General features: G+C 43.4%; 1 protein-coding gene across 5 annotated transcripts in view; it reads right to left on the bottom strand.

Moving 5' to 3' along the window:
- Nucleotides 1–11,464, bottom strand: part of CNNM1 (cyclin and CBS domain divalent metal cation transport mediator 1) — a 73,170-nt gene extending 61,706 nt beyond the window's left edge. For 3 of the 5 annotated variants that reach the window (XR_015155165.1, XM_086377185.1, XM_086377184.1), the window contains exon 1: nucleotides 9,772–11,464. Coding sequence is in view for 4 of the 5 variants with exons in the window: in XM_086377185.1 (XP_086233311.1) it covers nucleotides 9,772–11,335 (1,564 nt within the window). In the remaining variant the exon portion in view is untranslated. The remainder of the gene's footprint in view (nucleotides 1–9,771) is intronic. The other 2 variants (XM_086377181.1, XM_086377182.1) reach the window with 2 other exon arrangements.
- Nucleotides 11,465–19,765: the final 8,301 nt, after the last annotated feature.

Here is a 19,765-nt window from a genome sequence, read left to right as displayed (position 1 = left end):
CACCTTGTATAATTAATTATTTTCACTTTTCCTTCTTTTCTTTTGTTCTTCCTCCCTGGATATGATGGACTATGCTTTGTTTACTGTTACTCTAGTTATTGTTTAGAAGGTAAACATCTTATTCTAAGTTTTACTAATTATTATATAGCAATGTTTAACACATTTTAAAGCATATTACCTCTAATTATATCGGTGAAATATACCTTTGAGTGAAATAACTTTTTATTTTCTTCTATAGAAGACAAAGAAAGGGGCATTAATGTTTTGGCAGCTTTTTATAGAATTAAACAGTGGGATGACTATTCTTTCTGCTAAAATAGCTCACAATAGAATTTGGAGTGATGACGCAGAATACTGACTTTTCAGATTATTCCCCAGTGAAAATGTTACACAGTGTGTCTGTGCCAGAAGTACTTACTGGCTGGTTGGATGTACTTTAGGGAACAAATCACATGCAGTAGACCAAAAACTGAAGTGGACCTTTTTCAGCCCCATAATTGCAGCTCAATGTCTTTCTTGTTCACGTCTATATTCCCAAGTCCCACCCAGGTGCCTGGCCCAAAGCAGGAATTCAATATTAATTGAATGAATGAATGAATCAATCAATGAACAAAGGCCGATTTTGAAAACAGCAATAGGCCATTTACATAATTTTAGATGGCTATGCTTGCCTACAGATCGAGTAACCCAACATTACATGGATTTTGCCGTCTTTTGTTTAGGAAGACAGAGCTGTATTGTTTAACCAAGTTAGATACTGGAGCTACAGTACCCAGAGGCCTTCAACTTTGGAACAAAGCTTTTTTCCTTCCACGTGTTATCTATACAAGATTAGTGTTCTCCTAAAAACAATCCAATACATAGAAGAGTAAATTTTAGAAATTAAGTTCAATAAATTTCTAGGGCTGTGTTTTATGAATTAGTGTTTCCAAATTATAGAACTCAACTCAAGGAGACTACTGTGAAAATAATACCACCTCATCAAAAAATCACTCTTCAGATTAGAATGAGATATTTGATCTCTGGAAGAAGGTAAGACCAGAGGGTTTTTCTTTTATCCTGTTTAAGAATTTGATTAATGTTATTATTGCATGCAACATGCTTATCATGGCAAAATATTAAAAGTTACTATTTCCAGACAGTAGAATGATTATCTTCTGGTAATTTTCATACTTTGCTCTACAGTTTTCAATTTTCTAGAGTGAATAAGTATAGAAACTTAAAACTTTAGTAAAAATTTTATAAAAGCAAAATAACCCTATCATAATCACTGTCTTCTCCATAGTCTCATTGCACATTAGTATTTCTATTATTTCATTTTTGCTTTCTCTGGTGGCTCAGCTGGTAAAGAAGCCACCTGCAATGTGGGAGACCTGGGTTCAATCCCTGGGTTGGGAATATCTCCTGGAGAAGAGAATGGTTATCCACTTCAGAATTCTGGCCTGGAGAATTCCATGGACTGTATAGTCTACGAGGTTGTAAAGAGTCGAACATGACTGAGAGAATTTCACTTTCACATTTGCTTTAACGATTTATGTACAGGTCTGTCTTATCCACATAACTTACATGTTAAGCTATGACTCATGAAATGTAACATTGTAGGAAGTTGGGGGGAAAGACCAGTTCAGGCTGCTTTCTAGCTTTTCAAAGGGGAAAGCTGTTTTCCCATTAGGCTGAAGGCTCCTTGAGAGGAGGGATTGTGCCTCATATACCCAACTTTTAGCACAGTGTTTGGGAAGGGCTAAAAAATTGTTACCTAAAGAAGTAAAGAAACATAATGCTGCTGCTGCTTAGTCGCTTCAGTTGTGTCTGACGGTGCAACCCTATGGAGTGTAGTCTGCCAGGCTCCTCTGGTCCATGGATTTCTCCAGGCAAGAGTACTGGAGTGGGTTGCCACACCCTCCATCAGGGGGTCTTCCCAACCCAGGGATTGAACCCAGCTCCTGCATTGCAGGTAGATTCTTTTACCACTGAGCCACCAGGGAAGCTCAAAGAAACAAATACATAACACTTTTCCCCTAACATTTAAACTTTGACTTTGTCCTTCTGCATGGTCCAAAGTGATTGGACTGAAGATAATGAATGATTCATTTACTAGAGCTCTGCAGATCCCTTCCATTATATTGAAGTTTAACTCCTTCCAGTCATTCATTCAGTCATTCAATAAAGACTTATTGAAAACTTACTGTGTCATATCCATTGTTAGGTGCTACAGCTACAAAGGTAGATATGACAGCCTCTGCCCTGCAGATGCTCTTTATATGGATGGCTGGCACTTTTCAACAGACACTAATAATACCCCGTTAGTTCAATAATGGAGATTTTGAAGAATTAAGTTGGCCAAATCTGAGGTTTACAGAAGTTTCACAGAGAAGGTGGCTCTTGTGCTGTGTGTTAAAGGAGGGGCTAGAGTAGGAATTGGGCTTCCCTGGTGGCTTACATGGTAAAGAATCTGCCTGCAATGCGGGAGACCAGGGTTTGATTTCTGGGTGGGGAAGATCTCCTGGAGTAGGAAATGGCAACCCACTCCAGTATGTTTGCCTGGAGTAGGGACTAGTTGGGTGATGCATATTTCTGTCAAAGAGGACAGCATGAGTAAAGGGACAAAGGCAAGAAATAGCACAGTGTGGCCATGAAGTTTGGTCTTGCTGGAGCATGAAGCTGTGGGAGTGATGAGTCCGCAGGGGAGGGCTGGGAGCAGGTCCTAAGGGGAAAGCTTAGACCTCATCCTGCAGGCAGTGGGGAGGACTGCAGAAGTGTTTGAAGCAGAGGATAATGACACTAGGCATTATTTATTGGCTCCGGAGAGGATGGATTTGAAGGTGGAAAAAAAATTGGAGGACGTAGAACTTCTCAGGAGGCATTTGCACAAATGAGTATGTAATAGATTTGTGCTTATATTTAGTAATCAGGGCTAACATTTATTTAGCACTTATTATATGACAGTTACTAAATAAGCTGTATTATGCAATATTGTCTTTCTGCTGCTGCAATATTGTCTTAATATTATCTTAATATTTCAAATAATCCTGACTCAAACAGGTGCTCTGTATCAACCTAAAGGGATGGGATGGGGAGGGAGATGGGAGGGAGGTTCAAAAGGGAGGGGGTATATGTATACCTATGGGTCGTCCCTTGTGGCTCAGGCAATAAAGCGTCTGCCTACAATGCAGGAGACCCGGGTTTGATCCCTGGGTCGGGAAGTTTCCCTGGAGAAGGAAATGGCACCCCACTCCAATATTCTTGCCTGGAAAATTCCATGGATGGAGGAGCCCGGTAGGCTACAGTCCATGGAGTCACTAAGAGTCGGACACGACTGAGCCACTTCACTTCATGGCTGATTCATGTTGAGGTTTGACAGAAAACAAAATTCTGTAAAGCAATTATCCTTCAATAAAAAAATAGAGTAAAAAATAATCCTATTATTATCCTTATTTTACAGCTAATGAAGCAAAGAGTTAAATAAATTGCCCAAGGCCAGGATGCAACCCAGTGGGGTTTGGTACCAAAGCTTATGCTCTTAATTCCTATCTCATTTGTTTAATTTCTGTCTCCTGTATTAGTATGAAAGCTCCATTCAGACAGGGTCCCTGTTGGTAGTATTCTCCACTGTGCCTACACAATATTATTTATTTAATAAAATTAAAGAATAACCTAAGTGGAATAAATAGTGGACTAAGTTATGCATAGGTATTCAGTAAAAGAAATATGCAATATTAGCAAACTTTTTTGCAGACTTTGTTCAAATATGGGGCTGACTTTGGAGATTATTATGGACTGAATGCTTGTGTCCTTTCCCCTCTCCAAATTGACATGTTGAAGCCCCAACCCCCAGTGGGCCTCTAAGGTTCAATGAGGTCAGAAGGGTGAGGTCCTAATCCAAAAGGATGGGTAATTTCATGAGAAGAAGAGAGACCGGGGCTGTTTCTCTGTCTCCCTGTGCGTGTGCACTAAGTAAAGGCCACGTGAGGACACAGTGAGAAGGTAGCTGTCGGCAAGCCAGGAAGACAGCTCTTATCAGAGACCAAATCAGCTGGAACCTTGATCTTGAACTTCTCGCCTCCAGAAAAGTGAGAAAATAAATTTCTGTTGTTTAAGCCATTCAATTTGACATCTGTTGTGGCAGCCTGAAATCACTGTGGCAGACAGTGATTAATAGGATGAGGGTGGGGGGAAGGAGAGAATTTCTAGCCTGGTAGCCTGTGGGCACAGTGGTGCCACTAACTGGGGTAGAGAACCCGGGAGGAGGAAAGATTGGTCACGGTCAATGGAACAACACTAATTATTCTGTACTTAAAGTTCACCTCACTCAAACACAGAAATAAAATTGAAATCAGCCATTTAAGATCATTTATTCAATAAATATTTATTCAAGCTCTTGCCATGATGGCCAGGACTTTCCTGGTGGCTCAGCAGTAAAGAATTTGCCTGCCAACGCAGGAGATGTGGGTTCGATCTCTGGGTTGGGAAGATCCCCTGAAGAAGGAAATGGCAATCCACTCCAGTATTCTTGCCTGAGAATTCCATGGACAGAGGAGCCTAACTGGCTATAGTCCATGGGGTCATACAGAATCAGATACGACTTAGTGACTAAAGAAGAAGAAGTCATGAGGGCCACTGTGATTGTTCTGAGTACATAGAGTAAGTAAGATTCATTCTCTGCCCTCAAGGAATTCACAGTCTAGTGGGGAGAAATATTGTTCCTTTTTGTAAAGCTAGCATGCTTGCTTTCCTTTCATCTATGTCTAAAGACTTGGAACTCCTAAGAAATATATAGAGAAAATCTTAAATGGATATGAGCTTTGGAGTTACAAGACCCAGACTTGAATCTGGGCCTTGGAATATACCAACCAGGTGATGATCTTAGGCAGAGCAAGTAACTTCTGATTCTTATGGTCCTCACCTACAGAGTTGTTTTACAGATAAGAGAGGTAGAAATTTTTTGTAAAATGCATATTAGCAATTAATGTAATTATAAAAAGCTGCATTTCCAACCTGCAGAAACAGGAGGTGAATCAGTCACGGGCAGCAAGTCTGAATTGAAAGACCAGCTTTGAACTCTTTGGATGGCAGGAGTTTTGGGATGGGAAGTGAAATAAGACATGTGGTGGGGAAAAAATAGGCTTTCCGGTCCTTTGATCTGGTTCAAATCATGATTCAGGCAATTATTAGCTCTGGAAAGTTGAGCAAGTCATGTAATCAGTCTGAGCTCTAGTTTCTTCATCTGTAAAATGGAGTTAATAATTCTTACCCAGGAGGGTTGTTCTGAGTATATAAAGAGCTTGGTGTGGTGCCTAGTAGAGCTGTCGCTCAATTAATGGTAACTGTTGTTCCTATTAAACTGACTGTTTTCCTCTCCTACCTCCTAAGGGATTTGTTTGCTAAGTCACTGCTAAGTCACTTCAGTTGTGTCCGACTCTGTGCAACCCCATAGACAGCAGCCTACCAGGCTTCCCTGTCCCTGGGATTCTCCAGGCAAGAACACTGGAGTGGGTTGCCATTTCCTTCTCCAATGCATGAAAGTGAAAAGTGAAAGTGAAGCCGCTCAGTCGTGTCCGACTCTAGCGACCCCATCGACTGCAGCCTACCAGGCTCCTCCATCTGTGGGATTTTCTAGGCAAAAGTACTGGAGTGAAGTGCCATTGCCTTCTCCGAAGGGATCTGTTTAGGCAGTTAAATTCCCTGAAGTACAAGGGAGTGAGAGAAATGGAAGGGCTGTTATGACTTGACTAAAATGTTATTTTTAAAGATAAAGAAAGATAGTTCAATTCAGTTTTCCTCTCCTAACCTATGATGGAAACATAATTCTTATAAAAAATTACCACTGTATTATATGGCTTGCAGTCAGAGAACACCTACCTTAATAATTATACCTTATATTTATTCTATTCTAAGTTAATCTACCAATCATTGTTAATAAGCTCCTCATAAGGCAATGATTCTCAAAATTTAATGTACACGTGAGTCTCTTGGGGACTTGCTAAAATGCAGATTTTTATTCAGTGGATTTGGAGTGAGGCATGAAAATCTGCATTTCTAAAAAGGTCCCAGGTGAGGCCCATGATTCTGGTTCATGGACCATACTTTGAGGAAGGAGGGAGGTTCTAAGGGGGCATGGAAATATTTTCCTTGGTGTAACTACCTGCTTCTCTTTGGAGATCTACCTAATTGCAAACTAACCACTTGCTGATAGAACACTACCAGGCCTTTTTAAGACCAGATTTAGAAATTCTGCAACAAGACTCATATCTGATTAATTCTGACTTTTTCGAGCAACCTACTATGCGCAAGGCACAGTGCAAGGTGCCAGAGATACAGTGGTTAGAAAGGCACAATTTCTGCTTCAGGAGACTGCCTTTATTCTAACACTGTCCTCCTTGGAGACTGTTACCATTCTTAGGGCAATCTTATTGTCTCCCCTGTTCCCTAGCTCTATATAGATGCCCAGTAAATAATTAATGAAGAAATGAGTTCCCAGGAATTTCATTAAAAATGTTGTCTGGCAGAGAAAGGCAAATGCTATATGATATCACTTATATGTGGAATCTAAAAAATAAAACAAAGTAGTGACTATAAAAAAAAAGAAACAAGGCTTATAGATACGGAGAATAAACTGAGGGTTTATTTCTCCAGTGGGAGAAAAAAGAGAGAGGGGGTCCCATAGGGGCAGAGGACTAACAGGTACAAACTATTATGTATAAAATAAATAAGCTACAAGGATATATAGTGCAAAACAAGGACTATAGCCAATATTTTACAATTACTATAAATGGAATGTAATCTCTAAGAATTGTGAATCACTATGTTATATGCCTGAAACTTATATAATATTGTATATCAACTATGCCTCAATAAAAAAAATCTTGTCTAGCAGTGCATGACAATGAACACTATCTTGGCTATCACATGTAGAAAGTGAAAGTTGCTCAGTCATGTCTGATTCTTTGAGAGCCCATGGATCTGCCAGGCTCCTCTGTCCATGGAATTCTCCAGGCAAGAATACTAGAGTGGGTTGCCATTTCCCTTCTTCAGGGAATCTTCCTGACCCTGGGATTGAACCCATGTCTCCTGCACTAGCAGGTGGATTCTTTACCATCTGAGTCACCAGGGAAGCCCAATCACATGTAAGAGGTGGTTACATTAAAAAGGGGCTAATAGGGTGAGCCTTAGGGCTTCCCAGTCCATTCTAAAGGAGATCAGTCCTGGGTGTTCTTTGGAAGGACTGAAGCTGAAGCTCCACCTCACGCTCCACCTTTGGCCACCTCACTCGAAGAGATGACTCAATGGAAAAGACTCTGATGCTGGGAGGGATTGGGGGCAGGAGGAGAAGGGGACGACAGAGGATGAAGATGGCTGGATGGCATCACTGACTCGATGCACATGAGTTTGGGTGAACTCCGGGAGTTGGTGATGGACAGGGAGGCCTGGCGTGCTGCAGTTCATGGGGTCGCAAAGAGTCGGACACGACTGAGTGACTGAACTGGACTGAACTAGGGCTTCCCAGGTGGCTCAGTGGTGAAGAATCTCCTTGCCAATTCAAGAGATGAGAGTTCAATTCCTGGGCTGGGAAGATCCCGTGGAGCAAGAAATAGCAACCCACTCCAGTATTCTTGTCTGGAAAATCCTATGCAGGAGCCTGGTGGATTACTGTTGATGGGGTTGCAAAAGAATTGGACACGACTTAGTGACCAAACAACAACAAGGGTGAGCCTTAATCCAATCTGACTGGTGTCCTTATAAGAAGAGATTCACACGCACACAGAGACTCCAGGGATAAGCACACACACACACACCCCGAACGGCCACTCTGTAAGGGCACAGCAAGAAGGCTGCCATCTGTGAGCCAAGAACAGTGACTTCAGAAGAAATCAAGCTTGAAGATACCTTAATCTTGGACTTTCAGCCTCCAGAACTATGAGATAATAAATTTCTGTTGTTTAAGCCACTCAGTCTATGGTATTTTGTTATGGCAACCGTAGTAAATTAATACAAATTTTCATAACTTTTATGCCCAGAACCAAGACTGTGTTCTGGAGGGTACACAAAATGTCAGAAAAATGCAAAGACTGGATGGATGAACCTCCAAGTGCAGTGGGATTGAGTCATGGAAGGACTGGGGGGAAACAGAAGAGGCTGAGATAGTAGCCCAGATTGGGTTAAAACAGCTGCAATACATGTACATTTCCTTTCCCTTCTCATGATCAACACAAAATGTAGGATTGTTCTGTCTCCAAATCTGAGATCAAAAGTAGCTTTTTTGACTTTTTCCCCCTTCTCAGGTTATGTTTTGATATTCAATACAATTTTACTTGTTTAAAAATATTGTGGCAGGAGGAAGACCACAGATTACTCTCTGAATGCAAATTCTTCATATACAAAGAATACCTGTGCTGATAAAATAGGTAATGAGACTGAATTTTTGACAAACATAAAAATATATCAAAAACACGCAGTCAAGTGAGATTTCTGCTAGGCAGAGGCAGCTACATTTGCAACCAGATTCTAAAGTCAAGGGATTAGTTTTTTGCTTTGCTTTGTTTTCAATAAACATGCCAACTCATATGTATAGATGAATGCCTCTTTCAAAATTCTGGGAGGTTCTACACTTATTCTAACTGTGTCACTGTTTTCAAATCATTTCTTGAATTGCTTTAAGGGTCTGTGAGACGGTCTTCTGAAAGCTCTCAGTGGTGACTCATGAAGGTAGATTTGACTTTCAAAAACAACCCAGGGTCCTTCTGGGTCAACTCTGGTTAACCAGGGGGACCAGTCAAACTGTAATGTCAAGCAGATCAGCCCTAAAGCTTCCAGGCTGATTTTTCTGGAGTGAATCATTCTCAACCTCAGAAGACAGTTTCCAAAGGCAAACGCCAGATACATAGTAAATATGTTACAGGCATGACAACAAGGGCAGGGGATGTGACTGCTCTGAAGGAAACTCCATTCATTTGGATATGCAAGTTTTTTAGTGGTTTCTTTTACCAGAATATTTCCTCAGATCTAGATCTACTTTAATTTACTTCATGAGACCACAGTTTCCAGAAGTCCAAGGATGTCACTACCTTAGTTAACTTTTAATCTCCAACCTGGGTACTTGGTCTGTGTCCAAGACAGCTGATGGAAAGATCAATATGGGGGAAGAATAGCTAAGATGCCTGGGGCTTGCGCTATGTGATTCAAAGGGCAAAACTAGGACCCAGAAAGAAGCTCTGGAGACATAAATTTCTGCTCCTAGTAAGAAATACATTGTCAGCTGCTGGAGCTGTCCAGCAATGGAGTTTGCTCTGGAATTGGAAATGGCGAACTTCCACCCAGAGTGTAGAGTTCAAGGCAAAGACTACTTGTTACAGGAACCTTTAGAAGTTTCTCCTGCAATGGGGAGCTATGCAGTGTCCCCCAAGGATTAGCCCTGAGTCCTACCTGCACAATACCTGACAATTGGTGGGCCCTGAAAAAATACTGGAATGGAATGAATGAGGCATGCAGTGAATCGTGTGAACCACATAAAGGGGAAGAGGCAGGGACTCAATCAGCCTCAAGGAAGGTAGGGAGAAGTGCAATGAAAAGACCCAGGGAGCCATGAGGTAGGACCTTCCTCGAGTTTTTGGTACCATAGGAGAGAAGCTGCTCTGGGTACCTGAAGCCTCACGTGTTTACGAAAGGTTACGATCCCTGGGGGGTCGCACCGAGTCGGGCACGACTGAGCACGCAAGCACTCCAATACTTTTAAAGGGGGGAAGAGTGGAGGGAGGAGATAGACCACATGCTCACCCTTCTTAAATTCCTCCAGCACTGTGTCCAGCCGGGTATCGTTGAAGACGCAGTGCAGGGGCCGGTTGTAGAAGCGGGTGACGGTGAGGAGCGGCGTGCAGTCGTCGGGGTCCACGAAGGCCAAGTCCTTGACAAACAGAATGTCCACAATGTTGTGCCGCTGGTCGCCCTCGTATACGGGGATGCGCGTGTAGCCGCTGCGCAGGATCTCGGAGACTGTCGCGAAATCCAGCACCGCGTCGGAGCGCAGCATGAAGCAGTCCCCAAGGGGGGTCAGCACCTCCTCCACCACTTTGGTGCGCAGCTCCAGGGCGCCCTGGATGATGTTGAGCTCCTCTTTGACCAGGTCGCTGTAAGGGTCCGCAGCTCGCAGCGTCTCCAGCAGCTTCTCCCGCGTGTAGAAAGTGCTGATCTCCTGGCGCAGCGCCCAGTCGAGCAGGCGGCCCAGTGGGTAGCACACGGGGAAGGCGGCCGCCATCAGAAGCCGGGTCAGGCACACGCTGTGCGAGGCGATGGCCAGCCCGTGCCGCGAACACACTGAGTAGGGGCAGATCTCGGCTCCCAGGAACACCGCGCCGGTGCACACGAGTGCCGGCAGCCACGGGAAGTGAATTCCCGCGTCGCCGTAGTCCTCCCCCGTGCCCTCGACCCCCGGCGGCAGCGAGGCGTACAGCCAGCCCGCCAGGGCCGCGTTGGCTCCGGCTTGGCCCAGGAGCAGGGTGCAGAGCAGATGGGTCCCCCTGCCGCGCACGGCCTGCACTCGGCGCGCCTGCTCCTGCTCGGCGGCCGAGCCGCTGTTCCGCAGCACCCGTAACTCCACCGGGTCCAGCGAGAGCAGGCTCAGGCGTAGGCCGCTGAACAGGGCAGACAGGGCGAGCAGCAGGAGTGCTCCAAGCGCCCGCAGCCAAGCGGGGGGCAGCAGGTCCCCGCCGGGGCCGTACAACCGCGGGCGGACGCGCAGCAGGAAGCCGCCGGCGGCGCCGTGGTGGTGCCAGGCGCGCCCGTCCCAGGCGCACAGGGAGAAGAGCTTCCCGCCACCGCCCGCGCCGCCTCGCTCCGCCTCACCCTTGCGGAGTTCCCGCACCCGCACCTGGACTAGGGCTGAGCCCGCCACGCCTCCGGGTCGCAGGGGCCCCAGGACCTCCACGTCCGATGCCCAGTCGCTCTGCTCGCGGCAGCGCTGCGGCCCCGGGGGGCGCGTGGGCACAGCGCTGGGCGCCGCGCCGCTCCCTCCCGGAGGCTCCTCGATAAACACGAGCCGTGGAGCCCAGTCTCCGGTGCTGTTCTCCCCCGGGGAAAAGGTGGGTGCAGGTACCGGCGCCGCGGGCGCCGCGGGCCCGGGCTGGAAATAGACGCGCAGGAGGAAGCTGGTGCCTTCGGCGGCGCGCAGGGTGCCCCCCTCTAGGGACACGCGGCCTCCGGCGGTGTCCTCGGGCCGCAGGCCCAGTAGCCAGGCGGCGGCGGCCGGGGGCCGAGGGGATAGGGAAAAGAAGAGCAGGAGCACAGCGCCCCGGCTGCAGCAGTCTCGGAGCCTGACACCCACCGCTGCAGCGGCCGCCGCCATCCTGCACCCGGCGCGGCTGCACGTGATACTGCAGAAAGCCGAACGAGAGCTGGAGGGAGGAGGAGCCGAAGCCGGGAACCCGGCCCCGGGCAGGTCACCACGTGTATGCCCCCCCGCGCGCGTGAACCGGAGGCCGTGGGGGTTCAGACCCAGCCCGGGCCGTGGGTCCCCACGAGAAGCTGGAGATGGTCATGCATCATTGCACTGTGACCCCGACCCACTTGAGTACCCAGAGTCGCAGCCTAGGGAAAGCTGGTCTTGGAGCATGGCCTCCTACTAGAGCATTAGGGCACCCCTGGGCGAACTCCTACCCGGCAGTAATTTCCGGCTGGTCCTTCCACTTCACCATTGGCCAGGGAAATTTCCCAGCATTTCGCTTCTCCTCCTGCCTCTTGCGTTCCCCCTCCTGGTGAAAAGATATTCTGGAGACAAGTCTTGAATCTGTGTGTTTCGTCTCAATTTCAGCTGACCTTTCATGTTTTAAAAATTTACAGATTACGTAGGTTAAATCCTTTTTAAGATCCCAATGTCCATTGATTGGAAATTGTGGAATAAAGTTGTGATTCCACTGTGTGATGGAATACTATGCAGCAGGAAAAATATTGATGTGGCTCCACGTGTTCGTGATATGGAAATACCTCTGAAGTAATAGTTGAAAATATCAAGGTGCAGAACAGTGTGTGTCATATGCTACTGTTTGTATTAAAAATATATAAGTATAAATGTTTATGTACACATATACATATATAAAATAATAGATTTAGTATGCAGAGGATACACAAGAAATTTGTAACAGAGTTCAACTCAGGGGAGCAAGCCTACAATACAATGCCAAAAGCAGGAAATTGGCATTGAAGAGTTTTGTCTCATTTTACTGCATGTATAGATTTATATAATCATTTCTGAATCAAAATGCAGAACTATTCTATCACCATAAAGAGCTAGGAGCGAGACTTTTTACTGAATTCCTTGTATTGTTTGAATTTACCATGGGCTTGTTACCTTATTTTACTTTTATGCATTTTGAAAACAATTATATAGTAAAATTCATCCCCTGGTGTACTATTCTATGAGTTTTGACATATGTTCATATAATGACCACAATAAATACTAGTGCCATGGGGACTTCCTGGTGGTCCAGTGGCTAAGAATCGGCCTCGTAATGCAGGGGACGTGGGTTCTAAGATCCCACATGCTGCGGAGCAACTAAACCAGCATACTTTAGCTACTGACCTCGTGCACTCTGGAGCCCGCTGGGTGCAACAAAATATCCCACATGATAACAAGTGGCAACTAAGACCAGAGGCAGCCAAATAAATAAATATTTAAGAAAAAAAATAGTGCCATCATCCTCCAACTTTCACTCTTTTTCTTTGTGGTTAACTCTGCCCTCCCCCCACCCCACTTCTATTAATCATCTAGCAGCTACTGATCTGATTTGTTATCTCCTTAGCTTTATTTTCCAGAATGTCATATTAATGAAATAATACAGAATATGGCCTTCTGGCTCTAGCTTCCTTTACTTACTTAGCAATATGCAGTTGAGAGTCACACATGTTGCTGTGTTTATCAATAGTTCATTCCTTTTTATAGCTGGGTAGTATTCTATTACATTGCAGAAGGAAATGGCAAACCACTCTAGTATTCTTGCCTGGAGAATCCCATGAACAGAGGAGCCTGGTGGGCTACTGTTCATGGGGTCACAAAGAGTCAGAAACGACTGAGTGACCAACCATATTCTATTACATAGATGTATCACAGTTTATCCATTTACCGGTTAAAAAACATTTGAGTTAGTTCCAGCTTTTGACAGTTGTGAATAAAGCTGCTACAAATGTTTGTATGCAAATTTTTGTGTGAACATATGTTATCATTTCTCTTGGGTAAATTTGCCACAGGTCTGTATTACCTTTTAAAATATAAAAGTAACAATACTTTGGCATACTACCTTTGGCACCTCTAATTAAAAAAAATCATATATGAAATATTTCATCGAATTTCAAAGATACTGATTGAGAAAGACTTGCAAAAGATGAAGCTCAATATGGTGCAGACTCAAAGTTACCTTCTTTTCATAACAAACTCTTATCATCCAGAGTGGAAATAGCCCCCCTCCTTCCTTGTCTGTGACTACATAGGCCTTAGTGGGCTGCTGCTCACATTCTGGTCTCATAGGCTGCTTTTCACACTCTGCAGGGAGGGAGTGTGAAGCAAAGCTGCCATTGCCTTAAAATACATAGATCCTGTGTGCTACAAGCTGCCTCTTGCATGGACTGCTTAGAGAACTGAAGAAACGTTTAATCTAGAGAAGGAACATTGAAGCATTTATTGGAAATGTAGAGGAAAGGGTGGAGGTGTCAGGCATGTGATTGTTTAAGGCAAAAAAACACATTCTCACTTTTGTCCTCACACTTAGATCTCCCTCCTCTCTCAGCACAAAGTTACCTGTTATCATAAGGGTTCTCTCACCTCTTTTAGGTCACAGGACTTTATCATCATTATAATACCAGCTGACACCTTTAGCAAGCTTTAGAGTTACAAAGGGATTCCATATTTATTATCTCACACACACACACACATACATGCACACAGCCTTGTGAAGTAGATGTAATTGTACCCATTTTACAGATCGGGTGAAATGACTGGTAAAACTTTGAATTCTAGGTTGATGCTCCCTCGCTCCATAGGGCTGACATGTGCCAAAATAGAAGCTATCAAAAATATTCAATTAGGAATTAAAAAACCTAAATGTCTAATATAAAGTATTACATTCCCATTGAAAACAAAGTTTTAATACAGAAAAGCTTACATAAAAATAAACTATAACCCTACCAAGCAGAGATAAACAGTTAATATTTTGACACATTTCCTTTTTTATTTTCCACATAGATAACTGAGAAGAACACATACATCTATAATTGAATACATATTATGCATACAATTTTAGTCTGCTTCTATCACTTAACATATCAGGAACATTTTCCCTAATGTAATAAAAATTCTTTGATAAGCATATTTTTTTAATATTAACAGGTATTAGGCTTCAGAAAGTCAACTCACAATTCTGGACCCATTTCTTTATCTGTGAAATGAAAGACAGTTTTAAGGTCCTTATCCTTTCATGAATCAGTGAGTACGGACTAATGTACACCAGGTGAAGATAATCTAAAGAGACTGAGTACTTTTCCTTTTCTGAACAAGAGGTTCTGGAAAAGTACTGGGTTTCAAAAGCTTTACTGTAGCTGAAACGATTCCTGGGGACAGATTCAGGCAGTGTGATTCTAGTAAGGAAGAGCTGCCAAAAACAGTTCTCCAGAATCTGGATGTTGATTATCTTTCTAGCTTATAAAGTGGGCAACTCCTCAGTTCTCAGAGAGATGGAGGAAATGATACTTGCCTTTAACCTCATGACTAAGATATTTCAGAATATATGTATTAAAATGCTTTTATTTGCTTAATTACTTGTTCATTCATTCAATAAATACTTGTTAATATTCAATAATCCTTGCCATCACTGAGTTTAGATTCTCCTAAGAATGACAGATGTGAACCAGAAATTGCTTACCTATCTAATTAGTTAGTTATTCCTATGAAAGAGATGTTCAAAGTGCATGCAAGTATATAACCTAGGCCAAAGAGGAAAGCCTGGGCAGATTATACCCAAGATGAAATAAAATGAAAGTGGAAGAACTTAAACATTAGGAAGAACATGAAACATATATTTTGTATCTTCTTTTTTGTAATACTTTTAAAACTATGACAATGTATTAATAATATCCTTGAGAATGGTCACAAAGAATTGGACATGACTGAGTCACTATAGATGGTGACTGCAGCCATGAAATTAAAAGACGCTTACTCCTTGGAAGGAAAGTTATGACCAACCTAGATAGCATATTCAAAAGCAGAGACATTACTTTGCCAACAAAGGTTCGTCTAGTCAAGGCTATGGTTTTTCCAGTGGTCATGTATGGATGTGAGAGTTGGACTGTGAAGAAGGCTGAGTGCTGAAGAATTGATGCTTTTGAACTGTGGTGTTGGAGAAGACTCTTGAGAGTCCCTTGGACTGCAAGGAGATCCAACCAGTCCATTGTGAAGGAGATCAGCCCTGGGATTTCTTTGGAAGGAATGATGCTCAAGCTGAAACTCCAGTACTTTGGCCACCTCATGCGAAGAGTTGACTCATTGGAAAAGACTCTGATGCTGGGAGGGATTGGGGGCAGGAGGAGAAGGGGACAACAGAGGATAAGATGGCTGGATGGCATCACTGACTCGATGGACGTGAGTCTGAGTGAACTCCGGGAGTTGGTGATGGACAGGGAGGCCTGGCGTGCTGAGATTCATGGGGTCGCAAAGAGTCGGACACGACTGAGCGACTGATCTGATCTGATCTGAGTGACTGAACTGAACTGACTGAACTGAAGAATATAATTTGTTGACATTTATCAAGTGCTTACCATGTGCCAAGTACATTATCCCTTTTAATTCTCACAACAGATGAGACAACTTAGGCTCAGATTGGGTAACTTTGCGAAATTCCTGTTGCTGGTGGGTAGTGGTGCTCAGTTGGATACACAGTTTGAGTTCAGAGAGTACAGCTTAAAAAGTTAAGAAAACGGTACCAGTTAACCCTTACTATGTATTAGGCATAAACTAACTCATTTAATTCTCAGAAGAACCTTTGGAAGTAGGTGTTATTATTATTTCCACTTTATATGAGGAAGCTAAACTACAGAGAGATTAAATACCATGTTAGCCAAGATTATACAACCAAGGGCAGATGCCTGCCACTGTACCACACAATTTTACACAATACTCTACTACAGCTACCTGTCGTATCTTTGCCCATTTACATACACCGTCTTACATAGTCACATATATTTCTACAACTATAGTATTCTGTTTCTTTTCATTCATCATTATAACATGTTTTCCCTCATTAAAACTAATTGTAAACATGTTTTTCCTTTTTCCTCCCCACCTCCAAGTCCATATGTGCTCAGTCATGTCTGACTCTTTGCGACCCTATGAACTGTAGCCCGCCAGACTCCTCGGTCTGTGAGATTTTCCAGACAAGAATGCTGGAGTGGGTTGCCATTTCCTCCTGCATCCCACCTCTGAATTCTGTTGTTATTGTTGATTATTTGTTGGTTTTACCACAAGCACAGAGGATTGAGTAAATCATCTTTTTCAGTTCATGGGCTTTGTAAAGTCCTCCTCCACGCCATCCTGAAAGTTCCCTGGTGGCTCAGTGGTAAAGAATCTGCTTGCCAATGCAGGAGACATGAGTTCAATCCATGTGTCTGGAAGATGTCCGGAGAAGGAAATGAAAATGCACTCCAGTATTCTTGCCTGGGAAATCCCATGGAGGAGCCCAGGGGGCTGTAGTCCATGGGGTTGGCAAAGAGCTGGACACGATTTAGCAACTTAACAACAAAAACACTACATTCTAATCCCAATCCCATCTCCTCCTGCTTCAGGCAGCCATTCCAACTTTTTTGATGTGTCCTTAAAACAAGTATAAAATATTGTTTGGGGCTTCCTTGGTCATCCAGTGATTGAGAATCCATCTGCTAATGCAGGAGACACGGGTTCAATCCCTGCTCCAGGAAGATCCCACATGCCATGGACAGAGCAACTAAGCCTGTGTGTCACAATGACTAAGCCAGCACCCTAGAGCCTGTGCTTCACAGCAGGAGAGGCCACTGCGGTAAGAAGCCCGTGTACCACAACTAGAGAGTAACCCTTGCTCTTCACAACTAGAGAAAGCCCTTGAGCAACAACGAAGACCCAGTATAGCCGTAACTAAATAAATCTTTTAGAAAATACTGGTTTGTGTGTTTTTTTCTTTTATTGTAATATGGTTCCCATACCATAAAATTCACCCTTTTAGGATATACAATTCTGTGGTTTTTAGTATATTCATAAAGCTGTGCAACCATCATCATTACCTAATTCCAGAATATTTTCAGAAACCTCCCCAAAGAGGCCCTTATTTATTAGATGCTTCTCTCCCCCTCACCCAGCCTTTAGCAACCACTGGTCCACTTTCTGCCTGTGCTTTTAATTTTCATTAGAAGTGCTGTAGAACTTGTTCTGCTTATCACGTTTTCACTCAACACTACATTTGTAAAATCTGTCCATGTTGCTGAATTATGACTGATATGATGGTTCTCAATGCTCTTCCACACTGCATTGCCACAACATTAATTTCATTCTAATGTCCCTTAGAGAGGGACACTTAGATTGCCATCAATTTTTATCTACCACCAACAATGCCACAGTGACATCCTTACCATTGCCTTCTGGATCAGTGGGGGTTTCCTCTGATATGTACCCACTGTGGGACTGTTGGGTCACAGTGTATACATATACTCAGTTTTACTCAGTACAGCCAGATTTCCCTTAACCAGTAATGTCTGAAGTTTTCTGTTTTCCTACATCTTAGCCTACACTTAGTATCATTCACTTTTCAAATCCGGCCAAGCTAATGGGCATGAAGTATTTTTTCATAAAAACAACAACAACAACAACATCAACTTGCCTGTCTTTTATTTCTAACAAATTTAAGCATCTCTTTATATATTTGTTAGCCTTTCAGTGTGAAATTGAATGGATTGGGGCTGAAGTTTGAGGCTGGCATTAAAGTACACCTGCTCTTTTCTAGGACATATATTCAACAGTGCTTCATATCTGAAAACACTAACTCACGCTTTACTTGGCTTGAAGCCCTGCACCAACCCACATGGAGAGGGAGCTCCCTGATAGAGCAGGGGTAAAACAGCCTGGATTTGTTAATATCTATAATAAACAGTTAATTGTGTGCACAGCATTTCTCAGATAGAGGCATTTCTAAAAGTTAATAAGAGAAGCCCCTTTGCAGGGCAAAGAGAGATTTATCCCCCTAAAAATGTCAAGAGCTTTTGAGGGGAATGATTACACAGCCTCTGGGCAGTCAGAGGCTTAACTGATTAGTCAGCTGATCAGTTCATTCAACACCTGAATCAAGTAATACAGTGGCGGGGTACCAGCCTGGGTCACAAAGAGTTGGACCCAGGGGCAATAACCTTCAGTCAAACAGAAAAAAATATTATTAATATTGAAGGTATTTCCTTTACTGAGTGGGGATGCGGATTGAAAGTTACTTATATGTGATTGGCTTGATGTTGCTTTCCAGGATAACCTGGTTCTCAGATGGGCAGGAGAGAAAGTAAATCTTATTAAGATAGTCTTTAATGCACTCAAACATTAATTTTTTTCGTAGCTCAATGATTCTCAAATTTTTTATGCATAAAAATCTCTTGGGAGTGTTTTTTTTTTTTTGGACAGGTTCTGGAAGAATAGATCGGAGAAGGCAATGGCACCCCACTCCAGTACTCTTGCCTGGAAAATCCCATGGACAGAGGAGCCTGGTAGGCTGCAGTCCATGGGGTCACTAAGAGTCGAACACGACTGAGCGACTTCACTTTCACTTTTCACTTTCATGTATTGGAGAAGGAAATGGCAACCCACTCCAGTGTTCTTGCCTGGAGAATCTCAGGGACAGGGGAGCCTGGTGGGCTGCCGTCTATGGGGTCGCACAGAGTTGGACACGACTGAAGTGACTTAGCAGCAGCAGCAGCAGAATAGATAGGAAACTGTTAACAGTGGTTGCCTCCCTGAAGAGAAACTGGTCGCTGGGAAACAGGGATAGGAGAGACCTTTCCCTTTTGACCTTTTAAATTTTGTACAGTTAATATACATTTTCTATTCAAAAATAATTTACATTTTATTAAAAAATGCACGTCCCTATTTTGATTCTGTGAGTCTGGAATAGGACCCAAGAATCTGCATTTTAACAAGCATCTCCTGTGGTTCCAATATAGCTGACTGTTGGTTCACTTTTTGACAAAAGATGATATAAGAGTGGCTTTTATTCTTGTTTGGATTTACACACTCCTGTGAATTTCTAATGAAAGCTATGGGCCTTTTCCCTAGAGAACTGCACCTGTACTCAAGGACATAATCATGTGAATATGTGGTGAATACAACTGCAGGCATTCGTGCCATTCTGGTGGCATTATGCCATCCATGTTTCTTATGTCAGGGACCCTGATGTAGAGGTTTTGTTCTATATCATGGCAAGGAGTTTTTATTTTAAGAGAGGGAAATTCATAGAATTGAGAAGAATTTCAAGTGGGGGCATTCATGTGTGCATGGGTGTGTGTGAAAGAAAAGAGCAGAGGCAATTTCTACTTTTGATGACGGGGCTCCTTCTCTATTTCTAGAAGCAGTTCCTAATTAATAAGGGACAGAAGATGGATCCCTCAACAATTCCCTTCTAGCTACATCCTGTCCACAAACATGCTAATGAAATCTGCAGATGACTCCAAAAGAGGATATGCTCCAAACACCAGGAAAGCCAAAGAAATTACAGAAAACATTAGCAAT

Source organism: Bos grunniens, chromosome 26 (genome assembly GCF_055505025.1).
Source record: "Bos grunniens cultivar Pamir isolate PY7600 chromosome 26, Bosgru_T2T1.0, whole genome shotgun sequence".
NCBI lineage: Eukaryota > Metazoa > Chordata > Mammalia > Artiodactyla > Bovidae > Bos > Bos grunniens.
The sequence above is the reverse complement of the archived record's forward strand: the minus strand, read 5'-3'. Positions and strand labels throughout refer to the sequence as shown.